Here is a 23,896-nt window from a genome sequence, read left to right as displayed (position 1 = left end):
TGTGTCAAACCTCTCCTCAGGACCCTCAGACATGTCAAACCTCTCCTCAGGACCCCCAGACATGTCAAACCTGTCCCCAGGACCCTCTGATGTGTCAAACCTCTCCTCAGGACCCCCAGACATGTCAAACCTCTCCCCAGGATCCCCAGACATGTCAAACCTCTCCTCAGGATCTCCAGACATGTCAAACCTCTCCTCAGGACCCCCAGACATTTCAAACATGTCCTCCAAGACCCCCAGACATGTCAAACCTCTCCCCAGGACCCCCAGATGTGTCAAACCTCTCCTCAGGACCCCCAGACATGTCAAACCTCTCCTCAGGAACCCCCAGAAATGTCAAACCTCTTCTCAGGACCCTCAGACATGTCAAACCTCTCCTCAGGACCCCCAGAGATGTCACACCTCTCCCCAGGATCCCCAGATGTGTCAAACCTCTCCTCAGGACCCTCAGACATGTCAAACCTCTCCCCAGGATCCCCAGACATGTCAAACCTCTCCTCAGGATCTCCAGACATGTCAAACCTCTCCTCAGGACCCCCAGACATTTCAAACATGTCCTCCAAGACCCCCAGACATGTCAAACCTCTCCCCAGGACCCCCAGATGTGTCAAACCTCTCCTCAGGACCCTCAGACATGTCAAACCTCTCCTCAGGACCCCCAGAGATGTCAAACCTGTCCCCAGGACCCCCAGATGTGTCAAACCTCTCCTCAGGACCCCCAGACATGTCAAACCTCTCCCCAGGACCCCCCAGACATGTCAGACCTCTCCCCAGGATCTCCAGACGTGTCAAACCTTTCCCCAGGACCCCCAGACATGTCAAACCTCTCCTCAGGATCTCCAGACGTGTCAAACCTCTCCTCAAAACCCCCAGACATGTCGAACCTGTCCTCCAAGACCCCCAGACATGTCAGACCTCTCCCCAGGATCTCCAGACGTGTCAAACCTTTCCCCAGGACCCCCAGACATGTCAAACCTCTCCTCAGGATCTCCAGACGTGTCAAACCTCTCCTCAAAACCCCCAGACATGTCAAACCTGTCCCCAGGACCCTCAGATGTGTCAAACCTCTCCTCAGGACCCCCAGACATGTCAAACCTCTCCCCAGGATCCCCAGACATGTCAAACCTCTCCTCAGGATCTCCAGACATGTCAAACCTCTCCTCAGGACCCCCAGACATTTCAAACCTGTCCTCCAAGACCCCCAGACATGTCAAACCTCTCCCCAGGACCCCCAGATGTGTCAAACCTCTCCTCAGGACCCTCAGACATGTCAAACCTCTCCTCAGGACCCCCAGAGATGTCAAACCTGTCCCCAGGACCCCCAGATGTGTCAAACCTCTCCTCAGGACCCCCAGACATGTCAAACCTCTCCCCAGGACCCCCAGACATGTCAGACCTCTCCCCAGGATCTCCAGACGTGTCAAACCTTTCCCCAGGACCCCCAGACATGTCAAACCTCTCCTCAGGATCTCCAGACGTGTCAAACCTCTCCTCAAAACCCCCAGACATGTCGAACCTGTCCTCCAAGACCCCTAGACATGTCAAAACTCTCCTCAGGAACCCCAGACATGTCAAACCTCTCCTCAGGACCCCCAGACATGTCAAACCTCTCCTCAGGATCTCCAGACGTGTCAAACCTCTCCTCAAAACCCCCAGACATGTCGAACCTGTCCTCCAAGACCCCCAGACATGTCAAACCTCTCCTCAGGACCCCCAGACATGTCAAACCTCTCCTCAGGACCCCCAGACATGTCAAACCTCTTCTCAGGAACCCCAGACATGTCAAACCTCTCCTCAGGACCCCCAGACATGTCAAACCTCTCCTCAGGACCCCCAGACATGTCGAACCTGTCCTCCAGGACCCCCAGACATGTCAAACCTCTCCTCAGGACCCCCAGACATGTCGAACCTGTCCTCCAGGACCCCCAGACATGTCAAACCTCTCCCCAGGACCCCCAGACATGTCAAATCTCTCCCCAGGACCTCCAGATGTGTCAAACCTCTCCCCAGGACCCCCAGACGTGTCAAACCTCTCCCCAGGATCTCCAGACATGTCAAACCTCTCCCCTGGACCCCCAGACATGTCAAATCTCTCCCCAGGACCTCCAGATGTGTCAAACCTCTCCCCAGGACCCCCAGACGTGTCAAACCTCTCCCCAGGACCCCCAGACATGTCAAATCTCTCCCCAGGACCTCCAGATGTGTCAAACCTCTCTCCAGGACCCCCAGACGTGTCAAACCTCTCCCCAGGATCTCCAGACATGTCAAACCTCTCCTCAAAACCCCCAGACATGTCGAACCTGTCCTCCAAGACCCCCAGACATGTCAAAACTCTCCTCAGGACCCCCAGACATGTCAAACCTCTCCTCAGGACCCCCAGACATGTCAAACCTCTTCTCAGGAACCCAGACATGTCAAACCTCTCCTCAGGACCCTCAGACATGTCAAACCTCTCCCCAGGACCCCCAGAGATGTCAAACCTCTCCCCAGGACCCCCAGATGTGTAAAACCTCTTCTCAGGACCCTCAGACATGTCAAACCTCTCCTCGGGACCCCCAGACATGTCAAACCTGTCCCCAGGACCCCCAGATGTGTCAAACCTCTCCTCAGGACCCCCAGACATGTCAAACCTCTCCCCAGGACCCCCAGACATGTCAAACCTCTCCCCAGGACCCCCAGACATGTCAAACCTCTCCTCAGGATCTCCAGACGTGTCAAACCTCTCCTCAGGACCCCCAGACGTGTCAAACCTCTCCTCAGGACCCCTAGACATTTCAAACCTGTCCTCCAAGACCCCCAGACATGTCAAACCTCTCCTCAAAACCCCCAGACATGTCTAATCTCTCCCCAGGACCTCCAGATGTCTCAAACCTCTCCCCAGGACCCCCAGACGTGTCAAACCTCTCCTCAGGACCCCCTTACATTTCAAACCTCTCCCCAGGATCTCCAGACATGTCAAACCTCTCCCCAGGACCCCCAGACATGTCAAATCTCTCCCCAGGACCCCCAGACGTGTCAAACCTCTCCCCAGGATCTCCAGACATGTCAAACCTCTCCCCAGGACCCCCAGACATGTCAAATCTCTCCCCAGGACCCCCAGAGATGTCAAACCTCTCCCCAGGACCCCCAGACGTGTCAAACCTCTCCCCAGGATCTCCAGACATGTCAAACCTCTCCTCAGGACCCCCAGACATGTCAAACCTCTCCTCAAAACCCCCAGACATTTCAAACCTGTCCTCCAAGACCTCCAGACATGTCAAACCTCTCCTCAGGAACCCCAGACATGTCAAACCTCTCCTCAAAACCCCCAGACATGTCGAACCTGTCCTCCAGGACCCCCAGACATGTCAAAACTCTCCTCAGGACCCCCAGACATGTCAAACCTCTCCTCAGGACCCCCAGACATGTCAAACCCCTTCTCAGGAACCCCAGACATGTCAAACCTCTCCCCAGGACCCCCAGACATGTCAAACCTCTCCCCAGGACCCCCAGAGATGTCAAACCTCTCCCCAGGACCCCCAGATGTGTCAAACGTCTCCTCAGGACCCCCCGACATGTACAACCTCTCCCCAGGACCCCCAGACATGTCAAACCTCTCCCCAGGATCTCCAGACATGTCAAACCTCTCCTCAGGACCCCCAGATGTGTCAAACCTCTCCTCACGACCCCCAGACATTTCAAACCTGTCCTCCAAGACCTCCAGACATGTCAAACCTCTCCTCAGGAACCCCAGACATGTCAAACCTCTCCTCAAACCCCCCAGACATGTCGAACCTGTCCTCCAGGACCCCCAGACATGTCAAAACTCTCCTCAGGACCCCCAGACATGTCAAACCTCTCCTCAGGACCCCCAGACATGTCAAACCTCTTCTCAGGAACCCCAGACATGTCAAACCTCTCCCCAGGACCCCCAGAGATGTCAAACCTCTCCCCACGACCCCCAGATGTGTCAAACCTCTCCTCGGGACCCTCCGACATGTAAAACCTCTCCTCAGGACCCCCAGAGATGTCAAACCTCTCCCCAGGACCCCCAGACGTGTCAAACCTCTCCCCAGGATCTCCAGACATGTCAAACCTCTCCTCAGGATCCCCAGACATGTCAAACCTCTCCTCAAAACCCCCAGACATGTCAAACCTCTCCTCAGGAACCCCAGACATGTCAAACCTCTTCTCAGGACCCCCAGACATGTCAAACCTCTCCTCAGGACCCCCAGAGATGTCAAACCTTTCCCCAGGACCCCCAGATGTGTCAAACCTCTCCCCAGGACCCCCAGAGATGTCAAACCTCTCCCCAGGACCCCCAGATGTGTCAAACCTCTCCCCAGGACCTCCAGATGTGTCAAACCTCTCCTCAGGATCCCCAGACGTGTCAAACCTCTCCTCAGGACCCCCAGACATGTCAAACCTCTTCTCAGGACCCCCAGACATGTCAAACCTCTCCTCAAAACCCCCAGACATTTCAAACCTCTCCTCAGGACCCCTAGACATTTCAAACCTGTCCTCCAAGACCCCCAGACATGTCAAACCTCTCCTCAGGAACCCCAGACATGTCAAATCTCTCCCCAGGACCTCCAGATGTGTCAAACCTCTCCCCAGGACCCCCAGACGTGTCAAACCTCTCCTCAGGACCCCCTGACATTTCAAACCTCTCCCCAGGATCTCCAGACATGTCAAACCTCTCCCCAGGACCCCCAGACATGTCAAATCTCTCCCCAGGATCTCCAGATGTGTCAAACCTCTCCCCAGGACCCCCAGACATGTCAAATCTCTCCCCAGGACCTCCAGATGTGTCAAACCTCTCCCCAGGACCCCCAGACGTGTCAAACCTCTCCCCGGGATCTCCAGACATGTCAAACCTCTCCTCAGGACCCCCAGACATTTCAAACCTCTCCTCAAAACCCCCAGACATGTCGAACCTGTCCTCCAGGACCCCCAGACATGTCAAAACTCTCCTCAAAACCCCCAGACATGTCGAACCTGTCCTCCAGGACCCCCAGACATGTCAAAACTCTCCTCAGGACCCCCAGACATGTCAAACCTCTCCTCAGGACCCCCAGACATGTCAAATCTCTCCCCAGGACCCCCAGACATGTCAAACCTCTCCTCAAAACCCCCAGACATTTCAAACCTCTCCTCAGGACCCCTAGACATTTCAAACCTGTCCTCCAAGACCCCCAGACATGTCAAACCTCTCCTCAGGAACCCCAGACATGTCAAAACTCTCCTCAGCACCCCCAGACATGTCAAACCTCTCCTCAGGACCCCCAGACATGTCAAACCTCTTCTCAGGACCCCCAGACATGTCAAACCTCTCCCCAGGACCCCCAGAGATGTCAAACCTCTCCCCACGACCCCCAGATGTGTCAAACCTCTCCTCAGGACCCTCCGACATGTAAAACCTCTCCTCAGGACCCCCAGAGATGTCAAACCTCTCCCCAGGACCCCCAGACGTGTCAAACCTCTCCCCAGGATCTCCAGACATGTCAAACCTCTCCTCAGGACCCCCAGACATGTCAAATCCTCTCCTCAAAACCCCCAGACATGTCAAACCTCTCCTCAGGAACCCCAGACATGTCAAACCTCTTCTCAGGACCCCCAGACATGTCAAACCTCTCCTCAGGACCCCCAGAGATGTCAAACCTTTCCCCAGGACCCCCAGATGTGTCAAACCTCTCCCCAGGACCCCCAGAGATGTCAAACCTCTCCCCAGGACCCCCAGATGTGTCAAACCTCTCCCCAGGACCTCCAGATGTGTCAAACCTCTCCTCAGGATCCCCAGACGTGTCAAACCTCTCCTCAGGACCCCCAGACATGTAAAACCTCTTCTCAGGACCCCCAGACATGTCAAACCTCTCCTCAAAACACCCAGACATTTCAAACCTCTCCTCAGGACCCCTAGACATTTCAAACCTGTCCTCCAAGACCCCCAGACATGTCAAACCTCTCCTCAGGATCCCCAGACGTGTCAAACCTCTCCTCAGGACCCCCAGACATGTAAAACCTCTTCTCAGGACCCCCAGACATGTCAAACCTCTCCTCAAAACACCCAGACATTTCAAACCTCTCCTCAGGACCCCTAGACATTTCAAACCTCTCCCCAGGACCCCCAGACGTGTCAAACCTCTCCCCAGGATCTCCAGACATGTCAAACCTCTCCTCAGGACCCCCAGACATGTCAAATCCTCTCCTCAAAACCCCCAGACATGTCAAACCTCTCCTCAGGAACCCCAGACATGTCAAACCTCTTCTCAGGACCCCCAGACATGTCAAACCTCTCCTCAGGACCCCCAGAGATGTCAAACCTTTCCCCAGGACCCCCAGATGTGTCAAACCTCTCCCCAGGACCCCCAGAGATGTCAAACCTCTCCCCAGGACCCCCAGACATGTCAAATCTCTCCCCAGGACCTCCAGATGTGTCAAACCTCTCCCCAGGACCCCCAGACGTGTCAAACCTCTCCCCAGGATCTCCAGACATGTCAAACCTCTCCTCAGGACCCCCAGACATGTCAAACCTCTCCTCAAAACCCCCAGACATTTCAAACCTCTCCTCAGGACCCCTAGACATTTCGAACCTGTCCTCCAAGATCCCCAGACATGTCAAACCTCTCCTCAGGAACCCCAGACATGTCAAATCTCTCCCCAGGACCTCCAGATGTGTCAAACCTCTCCCCAGGACCCCCAGACGTGTCAAACCTCTCCTCAGGACCCCCTGACATTTCAAACCTCTCCCCAGGATCCCCAGACATGTCAAACCTCTCCCCAGGACCCCCAGACATGTCAAATCTCTCCCCAGGACCTCCAGATGTGTCAAACCTCTCCCCAGGACCCCCAGACGTGTCAAACCTCTCCCCAGGATCTCCAGACATGTCAAACCTCTCCCCAGGACCCCCAGACATGTCAAATCTCTCCCCAGGACCTCCAGATGTGTCAAACCTCTCCCCAGGACCCCCAGACGTGTCAAACCTCTCCCCAGGATCTCCAGACATGTCAAACCTCTCCTCAGGACCCCCAGACATTTCAAACCTGTCCTCCAAGACCCCCAGACATGTCAAACTTCTCCTCAAAACCCCCAGACATGTCGAACCTGTCCTCCAGGACCCCCAGACATGTCAAAACTCCTCAGGACCCCCAGACATATCAAACCTCTCCTCAGGACCCCCAGACATGTCAAACCTCTTCTCAGGAACCCCAGACATGTCAAACTTCTCCTCAAAACCCCCAGACATGTCGAACCTGTCCTCCAGGACCCCCAGACATGTCAAAACTCCTCAGGACCCCCAGACATGTCAAATCTCTCCCCAGGACCTCCAGATGTGTCAAACCTCTCCCCAGGACCCCCAGACGTGTCAAACCTCTCCCCAGGATCTCCAGACATGTCAAACCTCTCCTCAGGACCCCCAGACATTTCAAACCTCTCCTCAAAACCCCCAGACATGTCGAACCTGTCCTCCAGGACCCCCAGACATGTCAAAACTCTCCTCAAAACCCCCAGACATGTCAAACCTCTCCTCAGGACCCCCAGACATGTCAAACCTCTTCTCAGGAACCCCAGACATGTCAAACCTCTCCTCAGGACCCCCAGACATGTCAAACCTCTCCTCAGGACCCCCAGACATGTCGAACCTGTCCTCCAGGACCCCCAGACATGTCAAACCTCTCCTCAGGACCCCCAGACATGTCGAACCTGTCCTCCAGGACCCCCAGACATGTCAAACCTCTCCCCAGGACCCCCAGACATGTCAAATCTCTCCCCAGGACCTCCAGATGTGTCAAACCTCTCCCCAGGACCCCCAGACGTGTCAAACCTCTCCCCAGGATCTCCAGACATGTCAAACCTCTCCCCTGGACCCCCAGACATGTCAAATCTCTCCCCAGGACCTCCAGATGTGTCAAACCTCTCCCCAGGACCCCCAGACGTGTCAAACCTCTCCCCAGGACCCCCAGACATGTCAAATCTCTCCCCAGGACCTCCAGATGTGTCAAACCTCTCTCCAGGACCCCCAGACGTGTCAAACCTCTCCCCAGGATCTCCAGACATGTCAAACCTCTCCTCAAAACCCCCAGACATGTCGAACCTGTCCTCCAAGACCCCCAGACATGTCAAAACTCTCCTCAGGACCCCCAGACATGTCAAACCTCTCCTCAGGACCCCCAGACATGTCAAACCTCTTCTCAGGAACCCAGACATGTCAAACCTCTCCTCAGGACCCTCAGACATGTCAAACCTCTCCCCAGGACCCCCAGAGATGTCAAACCTCTCCCCAGGACCCCCAGATGTGTAAAACCTCTTCTCAGGACCCTCAGACATGTCAAACCTCTCCTCGGGACCCCCAGACATGTCAAACCTGTCCCCAGGACCCCCAGATGTGTCAAACCTCTCCTCAGGACCCCCAGACATGTCAAACCTCTCCCCAGGACCCCCAGACATGTCAAACCTCTCCCCAGGACCCCCAGACATGTCAAACCTCTCCTCAGGATCTCCAGACGTGTCAAACCTCTCCTCAGGACCCCCAGACGTGTCAAACCTCTCCTCAGGACCCCTAGACATTTCAAACCTGTCCTCCAAGACCCCCAGACATGTCAAACCTCTCCTCAAAACCCCCAGACATGTCTAATCTCTCCCCAGGACCTCCAGATGTCTCAAACCTCTCCCCAGGACCCCCAGACGTGTCAAACCTCTCCTCAGGACCCCCTTACATTTCAAACCTCTCCCCAGGATCTCCAGACATGTCAAACCTCTCCCCAGGACCCCCAGACATGTCAAATCTCTCCCCAGGACCCCCAGACGTGTCAAACCTCTCCCCAGGATCTCCAGACATGTCAAACCTCTCCCCAGGACCCCCAGACATGTCAAATCTCTCCCCAGGACCCCCAGAGATGTCAAACCTCTCCCCAGGACCCCCAGACGTGTCAAACCTCTCCCCAGGATCTCCAGACATGTCAAACCTCTCCTCAGGACCCCCAGACATGTCAAACCTCTCCTCAAAACCCCCAGACATATCAAACCTGTCCTCCAAGACCTCCAGACATGTCAAACCTCTCCTCAGGACCCCCAGACATGTCAAACCCCTTCTCAGGAACCCCAGACATGTCAAACCTCTCCCCAGGACCCCCAGACATGTCAAACCTCTCCCCAGGACCCCCAGAGATGTCAAACCTCTCCCCAGGACCCCCAGATGTGTCAAACGTCTCCTCAGGACCCCCCGACATGTACAACCTCTCCCCAGGACCCCCAGACATGTCAAACCTCTCCCCAGGATCTCCAGACATGTCAAACCTCTCCTCAGGACCCCCAGATGTGTCAAACCTCTCCTCACGACCCCCCAGACATTTCAAACCTGTCCTCCAAGACCTCCAGACATGTCAAACCTCTCCTCAGGAACCCCAGACATGTCAAACCTCTCCTCAAACCCCCCAGACATGTCGAACCTGTCCTCCAGGACCCCCAGACATGTCAAAACTCTCCTCAGGACCCCCAGACATGTCAAACCTCTCCTCAGGACCCCCAGACATGTCAAACCTCTTCTCAGGAACCCCAGACATGTCAAACCTCTCCCCAGGACCCCCAGAGATGTCAAACCTCTCCCCACGACCCCCAGATGTGTCAAACCTCTCCTCGGGACCCTCCGACATGTAAAACCTCTCCTCAGGACCCCCAGAGATGTCAAACCTCTCCCCAGGACCCCCAGACGTGTCAAACCTCTCCCCAGGATCTCCAGACATGTCAAACCTCTCCTCAGGATCCCCAGACATGTCAAACCTCTCCTCAAAACCCCCAGACATGTCAAACCTCTCCTCAGGAACCCCAGACATGTCAAACCTCTTCTCAGGACCCCCAGACATGTCAAACCTCTCCTCAGGACCCCCAGAGATGTCAAACCTTTCCCCAGGACCCCCAGATGTGTCAAACCTCTCCCCAGGACCCCCAGAGATGTCAAACCTCTCCCCAGGACCCCCAGATGTGTCAAACCTCTCCCCAGGACCTCCAGATGTGTCAAACCTCTCCTCAGGATCCCCAGACGTGTCAAACCTCTCCTCAGGACCCCCAGACATGTCAAACCTCTTCTCAGGACCCCCAGACATGTCAAACCTCTCCTCAAAACCCCCAGACATTTCAAACCTCTCCTCAGGACCCCTAGACATTTCAAACCTGTCCTCCAAGACCCCCAGACATGTCAAACCTCTCCTCAGGAACCCCAGACATGTCAAATCTCTCCCCAGGACCTCCAGATGTGTCAAACCTCTCCCCAGGACCCCCAGACGTGTCAAACCTCTCCTCAGGACCCCCTGACATTTCAAACCTCTCCCCAGGATCTCCAGACATGTCAAACCTCTCCCCAGGACCCCCAGACATGTCAAATCTCTCCCCAGGATCTCCAGATGTGTCAAACCTCTCCCCAGGACCCCCAGACATGTCAAATCTCTCCCCAGGACCTCCAGATGTGTCAAACCTCTCCCCAGGACCCCCAGACGTGTCAAACCTCTCCCCGGGATCTCCAGACATGTCAAACCTCTCCTCAGGACCCCCAGACATTTCAAACCTCTCCTCAAAACCCCCAGACATGTCGAACCTGTCCTCCAGGACCCCCAGACATGTCAAAACTCTCCTCAAAACCCCCAGACATGTCGAACCTGTCCTCCAGGACCCCCAGACATGTCAAAACTCTCCTCAGGACCCCCAGACATGTCAAACCTCTCCTCAGGACCCCCAGACATGTCAAATCTCTCCCCAGGACCCCCAGACATGTCAAACCTCTCCTCAAAACCCCCAGACATTTCAAACCTCTCCTCAGGACCCCTAGACATTTCAAACCTGTCCTCCAAGACCCCCAGACATGTCAAACCTCTCCTCAGGAACCCCAGACATGTCAAAACTCTCCTCAGCACCCCCAGACATGTCAAACCTCTCCTCAGGACCCCCAGACATGTCAAACCTCTTCTCAGGACCCCCAGACATGTCAAACCTCTCCCCAGGACCCCCAGAGATGTCAAACCTCTCCCCACGACCCCCAGATGTGTCAAACCTCTCCTCAGGACCCTCCGACATGTAAAACCTCTCCTCAGGACCCCCAGAGATGTCAAACCTCTCCCCAGGACCCCCAGACGTGTCAAACCTCTCCCCAGGATCTCCAGACATGTCAAACCTCTCCTCAGGACCCCCAGACATGTCAAATCCTCTCCTCAAAACCCCCAGACATGTCAAACCTCTCCTCAGGAACCCCAGACATGTCAAACCTCTTCTCAGGACCCCCAGACATGTCAAACCTCTCCTCAGGACCCCCAGAGATGTCAAACCTTTCCCCAGGACCCCCAGATGTGTCAAACCTCTCCCCAGGACCCCCAGAGATGTCAAACCTCTCCCCAGGACCCCCAGATGTGTCAAACCTCTCCCCAGGACCTCCAGATGTGTCAAACCTCTCCTCAGGATCCCCAGACGTGTCAAACCTCTCCTCAGGACCCCCAGACATGTAAAACCTCTTCTCAGGACCCCCAGACATGTCAAACCTCTCCTCAAAACACCCAGACATTTCAAACCTCTCCTCAGGACCCCTAGACATTTCAAACCTGTCCTCCAAGACCCCCAGACATGTCAAACCTCTCCTCAGGATCCCCAGACGTGTCAAACCTCTCCTCAGGACCCCCAGACATGTAAAACCTCTTCTCAGGACCCCCAGACATGTCAAACCTCTCCTCAAAACACCCAGACATTTCAAACCTCTCCTCAGGACCCCTAGACATTTCAAACCTCTCCCCAGGACCCCCAGACGTGTCAAACCTCTCCCCAGGATCTCCAGACATGTCAAACCTCTCCTCAGGACCCCCAGACATGTCAAATCCTCTCCTCAAAACCCCCAGACATGTCAAACCTCTCCTCAGGAACCCCAGACATGTCAAACCTCTTCTCAGGACCCCCAGACATGTCAAACCTCTCCTCAGGACCCCCAGAGATGTCAAACCTTTCCCCAGGACCCCCAGATGTGTCAAACCTCTCCCCAGGACCCCCAGAGATGTCAAACCTCTCCCCAGGACCCCCAGACATGTCAAATCTCTCCCCAGGACCTCCAGATGTGTCAAACCTCTCCCCAGGACCCCCAGACGTGTCAAACCTCTCCCCAGGATCTCCAGACATGTCAAACCTCTCCTCAGGACCCCCAGACATGTCAAACCTCTCCTCAAAACCCCCAGACATTTCAAACCTCTCCTCAGGACCCCTAGACATTTCGAACCTGTCCTCCAAGATCCCCAGACATGTCAAACCTCTCCTCAGGAACCCCAGACATGTCAAATCTCTCCCCAGGACCTCCAGATGTGTCAAACCTCTCCCCAGGACCCCCAGACGTGTCAAACCTCTCCTCAGGACCCCCTGACATTTCAAACCTCTCCCCAGGATCCCCAGACATGTCAAACCTCTCCCCAGGACCCCCAGACATGTCAAATCTCTCCCCAGGACCTCCAGATGTGTCAAACCTCTCCCCAGGACCCCCAGACGTGTCAAACCTCTCCCCAGGATCTCCAGACATGTCAAACCTCTCCCCAGGACCCCCAGACATGTCAAATCTCTCCCCAGGACCTCCAGATGTGTCAAACCTCTCCCCAGGACCCCCAGACGTGTCAAACCTCTCCCCAGGATCTCCAGACATGTCAAACCTCTCCTCAGGACCCCCAGACATTTCAAACCTGTCCTCCAAGACCCCCAGACATGTCAAACTTCTCCTCAAAACCCCCAGACATGTCGAACCTGTCCTCCAGGACCCCCAGACATGTCAAAACTCCTCAGGACCCCCAGACATATCAAACCTCTCCTCAGGACCCCCAGACATGTCAAACCTCTTCTCAGGAACCCCAGACATGTCAAACTTCTCCTCAAAACCCCCAGACATGTCGAACCTGTCCTCCAGGACCCCCAGACATGTCAAAACTCCTCAGGACCCCCAGACATGTCAAATCTCTCCCCAGGACCTCCAGATGTGTCAAACCTCTCCCCAGGACCCCCAGACGTGTCAAACCTCTCCCCAGGATCTCCAGACATGTCAAACCTCTCCTCAGGACCCCCAGACATTTCAAACCTCTCCTCAAAACCCCCAGACATGTCGAACCTGTCCTCCAGGACCCCCAGACATGTCAAAACTCTCCTCAAAACCCCCAGACATGTCGAACCTGTCCTCCAGGACCCCCAGACATGTCAAAACTCTCCTCAGGACCCCCAGACATGTCAAACCTCTCCTCAGGACCCCCAGACATGTCAAATCTCTCCCCAGGACCTCCAGATGTGTCAAACCTCTCCCCAGGACCCCCAGACGTGTCAAACCTCTCCCCAGGATCTCCAGACATGTCAAACCTCTCCTCAGGACCCCCAGACATGTCAAACCTCTCCTCAAAACCCCCAGACATTTCAAACCTCTCCTCAGGACCCCTAGACATTTCAAACCTGTCCTCCAAGATCCCCAGACATGTCAAACCTCTCCTCAGGAACCCCAGACATGTCAAATCTCTCCCCAGGACCTCCAGATGTGTCAAACCTCTCCCCAGGACCCCCAGACGTGTCAAACCTCTCCTCAGGACCCCCTGACATTTCAAACCTCTCCCCAGGATCCCCAGACATGTCAAACCTCTCCCCAGGACCCCCAGACATGTCAAATCTCTCCCCAGGACCTCCAGATGTGTCAAACCTCTCCCCAGGACCCCCAGACGTGTCAAACCTCTCCCCAGGATCTCCAGACATGTCAAACCTCTCCCCAGGACCCCCAGACATGTCAAATCTCTCCCCAGGACCTCCAGATGTGTCAAACCTCTCCCCAGGACCCCCAGACGTGTCAAACCTCTCCCCAGGATCTCCAGACATGTCAAACCTCTCCTCAGGACCCCCAGACATTTCAAACCTGTCCTCCAAGACCCCCAGACATGTCAAACTTCTCCTCAAAACCCCCAGACATGTCGAACCTGTCCTCCAGGACCCCCAGACATGTCAAAACTCCTCAGGACCCCCAGACATATCAAACCTCTCCTCAGGACCCCCAGACATGTCAAACCTCTTCTCAGGAACCCCAGACATGTCAAACCTCTCCTCAGGACCCCCAGAGATGTCAAACCTCTCCCCAGGACCCCCAGATGTGTCAAACCTCTCCCCAGGACCCCCAGAGATGTCAAACCTCTCCCCAGGACCCCCCGATGTGTCAAACCTCTCCCCAGGACTTCCAGATGTGTCAAACCTCTCCTCAGGACCCCAGACGTGTCAAACCTCTCCTCAGGACCCCCAGACATTTCAAACCTGTCCTCCAAGACCCCCAGACATGTCAAACCTCTCCTCAGGACCCCCAGACATGTCAAACCTCTCCTCAGGACCCCCAGACATGTCAAACCTCTCCTCAGGACCCCCAGACATGTCAAACCTCTTCTCAGGAACCCCAGACATGTCAAAGCTCTCCTCAGGACCCTCAGACATGTCAAACCTCTCCTCAGGACCCCCAGAGATGTCAAACCTCTCCCCAGGACCCCCAGATGTGTCAAACCTCTCCTCAGGACCCTCAGACATGTCAAACCTCTCCTCAGGACCCCCAGAGATGTCAAACATGTCCCCAGGACCCCCAGATGTGTCAAACCTCTCCCCAGGACCCCCTGACATTTCAAACCTCTCCCCAGGATCCCCAGACATGTCAAACCTCTCCCCAGGACCCCCAGACATGTCAAATCTCTCCCCAGGACCTCCAGATGTGTCAAACCTCTCCCCAGGACCCCCAGACGTGTCAAACCTCTCCCCAGGATCTCCAGACATGTCAAACCTCTCCCCAGGACCCCCAGACATGTCAAATCTCTCCCCAGGACCTCCAGATGTGTCAAACCTCTCCCCAGGACCCCCAGACGTGTCAAACCTCTCCCCAGGATCTCCAGACATGTCAAACCTCTCCTCAGGACCCCCAGACATTTCAAACCTGTCCTCCAAGACCCCCAGACATGTCAAACTTCTCCTCAAAACCCCCAGACATGTCGAACCTGTCCTCCAGGACCCCCAGACATGTCAAAACTCCTCAGGACCCCCAGACATATCAAACCTCTCCTCAGGACCCCCAGACATGTCAAACCTCTTCTCAGGAACCCCAGACATGTCAAACCTCTCCTCAGGACCCCCAGAGATGTCAAACCTCTCCCCAGGACCCCCAGATGTGTCAAACCTCTCCCCAGGACCCCCAGAGATGTCAAACCTCTCCCCAGGACCCCCCGATGTGTCAAACCTCTCCCCAGGACTTCCAGATGTGTCAAACCTCTCCTCAGGACCCCAGACGTGTCAAACCTCTCCTCAGGACCCCCAGACATTTCAAACCTGTCCTCCAAGACCCCCAGACATGTCAAACCTCTCCTCAGGACCCCCAGACATGTCAAACCTCTCCTCAGGACCCCCAGACATGTCAAACCTCTCCTCAGGACCCCCAGACATGTCAAACCTCTTCTCAGGAACCCCAGACATGTCAAAGCTCTCCTCAGGACCCTCAGACATGTCAAACCTCTCCTCAGGACCCCCAGAGATGTCAAACCTCTCCCCAGGACCCCCAGATGTGTCAAACCTCTCCTCAGGACCCTCAGACATGTCAAACCTCTCCTCAGGACCCCCAGAGATGTCAAACATGTCCCCAGGACCCCCAGATGTGTCAAACCTCTCCCCAGGACCCCCAGACATGTCAAACCTCTCCTCAGGATCTCCAGACGTGTAAAATCTCTCCTCAGGACCCCCAGAGATGTCAAACCTCTCCCCAGGACCCCCAGATGTGTCAAACCTCTCCCCAGGACCCCCAGAGATGTCAAACCTCTCCCCAGGACCCCCAGATGTGTCAAACCTCTCCCCAGGACCTCCAGATGTGTCAAACCTCTCCTCAGGATCCCCAGACGTGTCAAACCTCTCCTCAGGACCCCCAGACATGTCAAACCTCTTCTCAGGACCCCCAGACATGTCAAACCTCTCCTCAAAACCCCCAGACATTTCAAACCTCTCCTCAGGACCCCTAGACATTTCAAACCTGTCCTCCAAGACCCCCAGACATGTCAAATCTCTCCCCAGGACCTCCAGATGTGTCAAACCTCTCCCCAGGACCCCCAGACGTGTCAAACCTCTCCCCAGGATCTCCAGACATGTCAAACCTCTCCCCAGGACCCCCAGACATGTCAAATCTCTCCCCAGGACCTCCAGATGTGTCAAACCTCTCCCCAGGACCCCCAGACGTGTCAAACCTCTCCCCAGGATCTCCAGACATGTCAAACCTCTCCTCAGGACCCCCAGACATGTCAAATCTCTCCCCAGGACCCCCAGACATGTCAAACCTCTCCTCAAAACCCCCAGACATTTCAAACCTCTCCTCAGGACCCCTAGACATTTCAAACCTGTCCTCCAAGACCCCCAGACATGTCAAACCTCTCCTCAGGAACCCCAGACATGTCAAATCTCTCCCCAGGACCTCCAGATGTGTCAAACCTCTCCCCAGGACCCCCAGACGTGTCAAACCTCTCCTCAGGACCCCCTGACATTTCAAACCTCTCCCCAGGATCTCCAGACATGTCAAACCTCTCCCCAGGACCCCCAGACATGTCAAATCTCTCCCCAGGACCTCCAGATGTGTCAAACCTCTCCCCAGGACCCCCAGACGTGTCAAACCTCTCCCCAGGATCTCCAGACATGTCAAACCTCTCCCCAGGACCCCCAGACATGTCAAACCTCTCCTCAGGATCCCCAGACGTGTCAAACCTCTCCCCAGAACCCCCAAACCCTCCTGGCTAAATAAACCATATAAACGAATGACGTGATGTTTTGATGCACAACAGAATGAATCAATAATGGTGACCGCTGAAGGATATTTTTTTCATGTTCTTTGCTCTTTAATGAAATATTGTTTAATTTCTCCCTTCTCTCCCCTCCTCCCTCCCTTCAGGTTGTACCTGGCTGGTTGTCCTAGCAGCGATAGCTGCATCTCTCAGTGGCTTGATGTTGGGCTATGAATTAGGCCTGACTTCCGGGGTCCTGCTCCAGCTAAGGGGTATCCTCTCTCTGTCATGCCGGGAACAGGAGCTCCTGGTGGGGTCTCTGCTGCTGGGCTGTCTGGTGATCTCCATTGTTGGAGGCTGGGGCCTGGACCGCTACGGACGCCGCTGGTCCATGCTTCTGTCCGGAGGCCTGGTGGCTGGAGGTACCATGCTACTACTGCTCCCGGCCTCGCTCACCACGCTGTCCCTCGGCCGCGCCGTGGTTGGCATGGGGACAGCGTTGTCGGGTACGGCGGCGTGCATGTACATAGCGGAGATTGCGCCACGGGAGCGCCGTGGGTTGTTAGTGACACTGTACGAGCTGATGGTGGTTGTCGGGGTTTTGCTAGGTTTCGGGTGTAGCTACGCATTCTCTGCGCTGCCTAATGGGTGGAGATACACCTTCGGTCTTGTCCTCCCACCAGCCGTTCTACAGGCTGCTGCCCTCGTCCTCCTCCCACCCAGCCCGCGCTTCCTCGTTGCCAGGGGCGACTCGGCGCGGGCCAAGGAGGTGCTGGTCCGTCTGAGGGGTGTGGCCAGCAGGGAGACCGTGGAGGAGGAGCTACGGGGCATCCAGGCGGGGCTTAAGGAGGAAGCGGAGCACGGTTTCCGAGAGCTGTTCAGCGACAAGGCTAACCTGCGTCGGCGATTGCTAACGGGCGTGGCTCTAGTGTTCCTGCAGCAGACTACGGGTCAGCCAAACCTCCTCTCGTACGCCTCGCCGCTACTACGCAGCGTGGGTTTCCATAGCGACGCCGCCGCCAACCTCGCCTCTACGGGCTTCGGCGTAGTGAAAGTGGTGGGGACTGTACCTGCCGTCCTATTGGTCGACAGGGTCGGGCCCAAGAGCTTCCTGTGTGTCGGTGCGGTCGCCATGGGGATGTCGCTGGTGACACTAGGGGCGGTGACCTTGCAGAGCCACACCCATCTCACCAGCCTATGCCAGAGCCCTGTGGGGCTGAACCACACCTACCAGGGACAGGACTTAAACACTCCTTCCTCCGGATTGGACTATAGCTCTTTTAAATTAATCACGCCCCCTCCTGGTGAGAGCCAATGGAATGGCAGTGACTCTGCGGAGGCTCTGGGGACTAAGAGAGAGGATGCTGGGATGGGGTCAGGGGTTAGGGGTCAGGGTCACGTGAAGTGGATCTCACTTGTCAGCCTTCTGGTGTATGTAGCTGCTTTCTCCTTCAGCCTCGGACCAAGTAAGAACACACACACACATACGCACACACACACACACACACACAACACAACACAACACTGTTGGGTCTCTGCCAGTGACTTAGAGTTCTTATCTCACATGACACCAATCATACAGACTGTTTTGGCTAGGAACGAGAGCGATGGAGAGAGAGAGAGAGAGAGAGAGAGAGAGAGAGAGAGAGAGAGAGGGAGAGAGAGAGAGAGAGAGAGAGAGAGAGAGAGAGAGAGAGAGAGGGAGAGAGAGAGAGAGAGAGAGGGAGAGAGAGAGAGAGGAGAGACAGAGGGAGAGGGAGAGAGGGAGAGGCTAAAGACTAGCTCCACCTTTATAACTTTATGTTGAACTGCTATAGGGCCTGCTATAGGGCCTGCTGTAGGGCCTGCTATAGGGCCTGTTGTAGAGCCTGCTATAGGGCCTGCTATAGGGCCTGCTGTAGGGCCTGCTATAGGGCCTGTTGTAGAGCCTGCTATAGGGCCTGCTATAGGGCCTGCTATAGGGCCTGCTGTAGGGCCTGCTATAGGGCCTGCTGTAGGGCCTGCTATAGGGCCTGTTATAGGGCCTGCTATAGGGCCTGCTGTAGAGCCTGCTATAGGGCCTGCTATAGGGACTGCTGTAGGGCCTGCTGTAGAGCCTGCTATAGGGCCTGCTGTAGGGCCTGCTGTAGAGCCTGCTATAGGGCCTGCTATAGGGCCTGCTGTAGAGCCTGCTATAGGGCCTGCTGTAGAGCCTGCTATAGGGCCTGCTGTAGGGCCTGCTGTAGAGCCTGCTATAGGGCCTGCTATAGGGCCTGCTGTAGGGCCTGCTGTAGGGCCTGCTATAGGGCCTGCTGTAGAGCCTGCTATAGGGCCTGCTATTGGGCCTGCTGTAGAGCCTGCTATAGGGCCTGCTGTAGAGCCTGTTGTAGAGCCTGTTGTAGAGCCTGTTGTAGAGCCTGCTGTAGAGCCTGCTGTAGAGCCTGTTGTAGAGCCTGTTGTAGAGCCTGCTGTAGAGCCTGTTGTAGAGCCTGTTGTAGAGCCTGTTGTAGAGCCTGTTGTAGAGCCTGCTATAGAGCCTGTTGTAGAGCCTGCTGTAGAGCCTGTTGTAGAGCCTGTTGTAGAGCCTGTTGTAGAGCCTGTTGTAGAGCCTGCTGTAGAGCCTGCTGTAGAGCCTGTTGTAGAGCCTGTTGTAGAGCCTGCTGTAGAGCCTGTTGTAGAGCCTGTTGTAGAGCCTGTTGTAGAGCCTGTTGTAGAGCCTGCTATAGAGCCTGTTGTAGAGCCTGCTGTAGAGCCTGTTGTAGAGCCTGTTGTAGAGCCTGTTGTAGAGCCTGCTATAGAGCCTGTTGTAGAGCCTGTTGTAGAGCCTGTTGTAGAGCCTGCTGTAGAGCCTGCTGTAGAGCCTGTTGTAGAGCCTGTTGTAGAGCCTGCTATAGAGCCTGTTGTAGAGCCTGCTGTAGAGCCTGTTGTAGAGCCTGTTGTAGAGCCTGTTGTAGAGCCTGCTATAGAGCCTGTTGTAGAGCCTGTTGTAGAGCCTGTTGTAGAGCCTGCTGTAGAGCCTGTTGTAGAGCCTGTTGTAGAGCCTGTTGTAGAGCCTGTTGTAGAGCCTGCTGTAGAGCCTGTTGTAGAGCCTGCTATAGAGCCTGTTGTAGAGCCTGCTATAGAGCCTGTTGTAGAGCCTGTTGTAGAGCCTGTTGTAGAGCCTGTTGTAGAGCCTGCTGTAGAGCCTGTTGTAGAGCCTGCTGTAGAGCCTGTTGTAGAGCCTGTTGTAGAGCCTGTTGTAGAGCCTGTTGTAGAGCCTGCTGTAGAGCCTGTTGTAGGGCCTGCTGTAGAGCCTGTTGTAGAGCCTGTTGTAGAGCCTGTTGTAGAGCCTGCTATAGAGCCTGTTGTAGAGCCTGTTGTAGAGCCTGCTATAGAGCCTGTTGTAGAGCCTGTTGTAGAGCCTGTTGTAGAGCCTGCTATAGAGCCTGCTATAGAGCCTGTTGTAGAGCCTGCTATAGAGCCTGTTGTAGAGCCTGCTATAAAGCCTGCTGTAGAGCCTGTTATAGAGCCTGCTATAAAGCCTGCTGTAGAGCCTGTTATAGAGCCTGCTATAAAGCCTGCTGTAGAGCCTGTTGTAGAGCCTGCTATAAAGCCTGCTGTAGAGCCTGTTGTAGAGCCTGCTATAAAGCCTGCTGTAGAGCCTGTTGTAGAGCCTGTTGTAGAGCCTGTTGTAGAGCCTGTTGTAGAGCCTGCTATAAAGCCTGCTGTAGAGCCTGTTGTAGAGCCTGTTGTAGAGCCTGTTGTAGAGCCTGTTGTAGAGCCTGTTGTAGAGCCTGTTGTAGAGCCTGCTATAAAGCCTGCTGTAGAGCCTGTTGTAGAGCCTGCTATAAAGCCTGCTGTAGAGCCTGTTATAGAGCCTGCTATAAAGCCTGCTGTAGAGCCTGTTGTAGAGCCTGCTATAAAGCCTGCTGTAGAGCCTGTTGTAGAGCCTGTTGTAGAGCCTGTTGTAGAGCCTGTTGTAGGGCCTGCTCTAGAGCCTGCTATAAAGCCTGCTGTTGAGCCTGTTGTAGAGCCTGTTGTAGAGCCTGTTGTAGAGCCTGCTATAGAGCCTGTTGTAGAGCCTGCTATAGAGCCTGTTGTAGAGCCTGCTATAAAGCCTGCTGTAGAGCCTGTTATAGAGCCTGCTATAAAGCCTGCTGTAGAGCCTGCTATAAAGCCTGCTGTAGAGCCTGTTGTAGAGCCTGCTATAAAGCCTGCTGTAGAGCCTGTTGTAGAGCCTGCTATAAAGCCTGCTGTAGAGCCTGTTGTAGAGCCTGTTGTAGAGCCTGTTGTAGAGCCTGCTATAAAGCCTGCTGTAGAGCCTGTTGTAGAGCCTGTTGTAGAGCCTGTTGTAGAGCCTGCTGTAGAGCCTGTTGTAGAGCCTGTTGTAGAGCCTGTTGTAGAGCCTGTTGTAGAGCCTGTTGTAGAGCCTGCTATAGAGCCTGCTGTAGAGCCTGCTGTAGAGCCTGCTGTAGAGCCTGCTATAGAGCCTGCTGTAGAGCCTGTTGTAGAGCCTGTTGTAGAGCCTGTTGTAGAGCCTGTTGTAGAGCCTGCTGTAAAGCCTGCTGTAGAGCCTGTTGTAGAGCCTGCTGTAGAGCCTGTTGTAGAGCCTGTTGTAGAGCCTGTTATAGAGCCTGTTGTAGAGCCTGTTGTAGAGCCTGCTATAGAGCCTGTTATAGAGCCTGTTGTAGAGCCTGTTGTAGAGCCTGCTATAGAGCCTGTTATAGAGCCTGTTGTAGAGCCTGTTGTAGAGCCTGCTATAAAGCCTGTTGTAGAGCCTGTTGTAGAGCCTGCTGTAGAGCCTGTTGTAGAGCCTGTTGTAGAGCCTGTTGTAGAGCCTGCTATAAAGCCTGTTGTAGAGCCTGTTGTAGAGCCTGCTGTAGAGCCTGTTGTAGAGCCTGCTGTAGAGCCTGCTGTAGAGCCTGTTGTAGAGCCTGTTGTAGAGCCTGTTGTAGAGCCTGTTGTATAGCCTGTTGTAGAGCCTGCTATAAAGCCTGCTATAGAGCCTGCTGTAGAGCCTGTTGTAGAGCCTGTTATAGAGCCTGTTGTAGAGCCTGCTGTAGAGCCTGTTGTAGAGCCTGTTGTAGAGCCTGCTATAAAGCCTGCTGTAGAGCCTGTTGTAGAGCCTGCTATAGAGCCTGCTGTAGAGCCTGTTGTAGAGCCTGTTGTAGAGCCTGCTATAAAGCCTGCTGTAGAGCCTGTTGTAGAGCCTGCTATAGAGCCTGTTGTAGAGCCTGTTGTAGAGCCTGCTATAGAGCCTGCTGTAGAGCCTGTTGTAGAGCCTGTTGTAGAGCCTGCTGTAGAGCCTGCTGTAGAGCCTGTTGTAGAGCCTGTTGTAGAGCCTGTTGTAGAGCCTGCTATAAAGCCTGTTGTAGAGCCTGTTGTAGAGCCTGCTGTAGAGCCTGTTGTAGAGCCTGTTGTAGAGCCTGTTGTAGAGCCTGCTATAAAGCCTGTTGTAGAGCCTGTTGTAGAGCCTGCTGTAGAGCCTGTTGTAGAGCCTGCTGTAGAGCCTGCTGTAGAGCCTGTTGTAGAGCCTGTTGTAGAGCCTGTTGTAGAGCCTGTTGTAGAGCCTGCTATAAAGCCTGCTATAGAGCCTGCTGTAGAGCCTGTTGTAGAGCCTGTTATAGAGCCTGTTGTAGAGCCTGCTGTAGAGCCTGTTGTAGAGCCTGTTGTAGAGCCTGCTATAAAGCCTGCTGTAGAGCCTGTTGTAGAGCCTGCTGTAGAGCCTGCTGTAGAGCCTGTTGTAGAGCCTGTTGTAGAGCCTGTTGTAGAGCCTGCTATAAAGCCTGTTGTAGAGCCTGTTGTAGAGCCTGCTGTAGAGCCTGTTGTAGAGCCTGTTGTAGAGCCTGTTGTAGAGCCTGCTATAAAGCCTGTTGTAGAGCCTGTTGTAGAGCCTGCTGTAGAGCCTGTTGTAGAGCCTGCTGTAGAGCCTGCTGTAGAGCCTGTTGTAGAGCCTGTTGTAGAGCCTGTTGTAGAGCCTGTTGTAGAGCCTGTTGTAGAGCCTGCTATAAAGCCTGCTATAGAGCCTGCTGTAGAGCCTGTTGTAGAGCCTGTTATAGAGCCTGTTGTAGAGCCTGCTGTAGAGCCTGTTGTAGAGCCTGTTGTAGAGCCTGCTATAAAGCCTGCTGTAGAGCCTGTTGTAGAGCCTGCTATAGAGCCTGCTGTAGAGCCTGTTGTAGAGCCTGTTGTAGAGCCTGCTATAAAGCCTGCTGTAGAGCCTGTTGTAGAGCCTGCTATAGAGCCTGTTGTAGAGCCTGTTGTAGAGCCTGCTATAGAGCCTGCTGTAGAGCCTGCTGTAGAGCCTGTTGTAGAGCCTGTTGTAGAGCCTGTTGTAGAGCCTGTTGTAGAGCCTGTTGTAGAGCCTGCTATAGAGCCTGTTGTAGAGCCTGCTGTAGAGCCTGTTGTAGAGCCTGCTATAAAGCCTGTTGTAGAGCCTGTTGTAGAGCCTGTTGTAGAGCCTGTTGTAGAGCCTGCTATAGAGCCTGCTGTAGAGCCTGTTGTAGAGCCTGCTATAAAGCCTGTTGTAGAGCCTGCTATAGAGCCTGTTGTAGAGCCTGTTGTAGAGCCTGCTATAAAGCCTGCTGTAGAGCCTGTTGTAGAGCCTGTTGTAGAGCCTGCTATAAAGCCTGTTGTAGAGCCTGCTATAAAGCCTGTTGTAGAGCCTGCTATAAAGCCTGTTGTAGAGCCTGCTATAAAGCCTGTTGTAGAGCCTGTTGTAGAGCCTGCTATAAAGCCTGTTGTAGAGCCTGCTATAAAGCCTGTTGTAGAGCCTGTTGTAGAGCCTGCTATAAAGCCTGTTGTAGAGCCTGTTGTAGAGCCTGTTGTAGAGCCTGCTATAAAGCCTGTTGTAGAGCCTGCTGTAGAGCCTGTTGTAGAGCCTGCTATAAAGCCTGTTGTAGAGCCTGTTGTAGAGCCTGTTGTAGAGCCTGTTGTAGAGCCTGCTATAGAGCCTGCTGTAGAGCCTGTTGTAGAGCCTGCTATAAAGCCTGTTGTAGAGCCTGCTATAGAGCCTGTTGTAGAGCCTGCTATAAAGCCTGCTGTAGAGCCTGTTGTAGAGCCTGTTGTAGAGCCTGCTATAAAGCCTGTTGTAGAGCCTGCTATAAAGCCTGTTGTAGAGCCTGCTATAAAGCCTGTTGTAGAGCCTGCTATAAAGCCTGTTGTAGAGCCTGTTGTAGAGCCTGCTATAAAG

At 54.7% G+C, this 23,896-nt stretch overlaps 1 protein-coding gene across 2 annotated transcripts in view; it reads left to right on the top strand.

Annotated features, from left to right (window-relative positions):
* The window catches only part of slc2a12 (solute carrier family 2 member 12), a 57,454-nt gene that overhangs the window by 23,850 nt on the left and 9,708 nt on the right, over window positions 1-23,896 (top strand). For both annotated transcript variants that reach the window (XM_031800640.1, XM_031800639.1), the window contains exon 3: window positions 16,917-18,215. In XM_031800640.1, the coding sequence (XP_031656500.1) occupies window positions 16,917-18,215 (1,299 nt within the window). The remainder of the gene's footprint in view (window positions 1-16,916; window positions 18,216-23,896) is intronic.

The sequence above is a fragment of the Oncorhynchus kisutch genome, linkage group LG21 (genome assembly GCF_002021735.2).
Source record: "Oncorhynchus kisutch isolate 150728-3 linkage group LG21, Okis_V2, whole genome shotgun sequence".
In the NCBI taxonomy this organism is placed as follows: Eukaryota; Metazoa; Chordata; class Actinopteri; order Salmoniformes; family Salmonidae; genus Oncorhynchus; species Oncorhynchus kisutch.
Note: the sequence above shows the minus strand (reverse complement) of the source record. Positions and strands in the feature narration are given on the sequence as shown.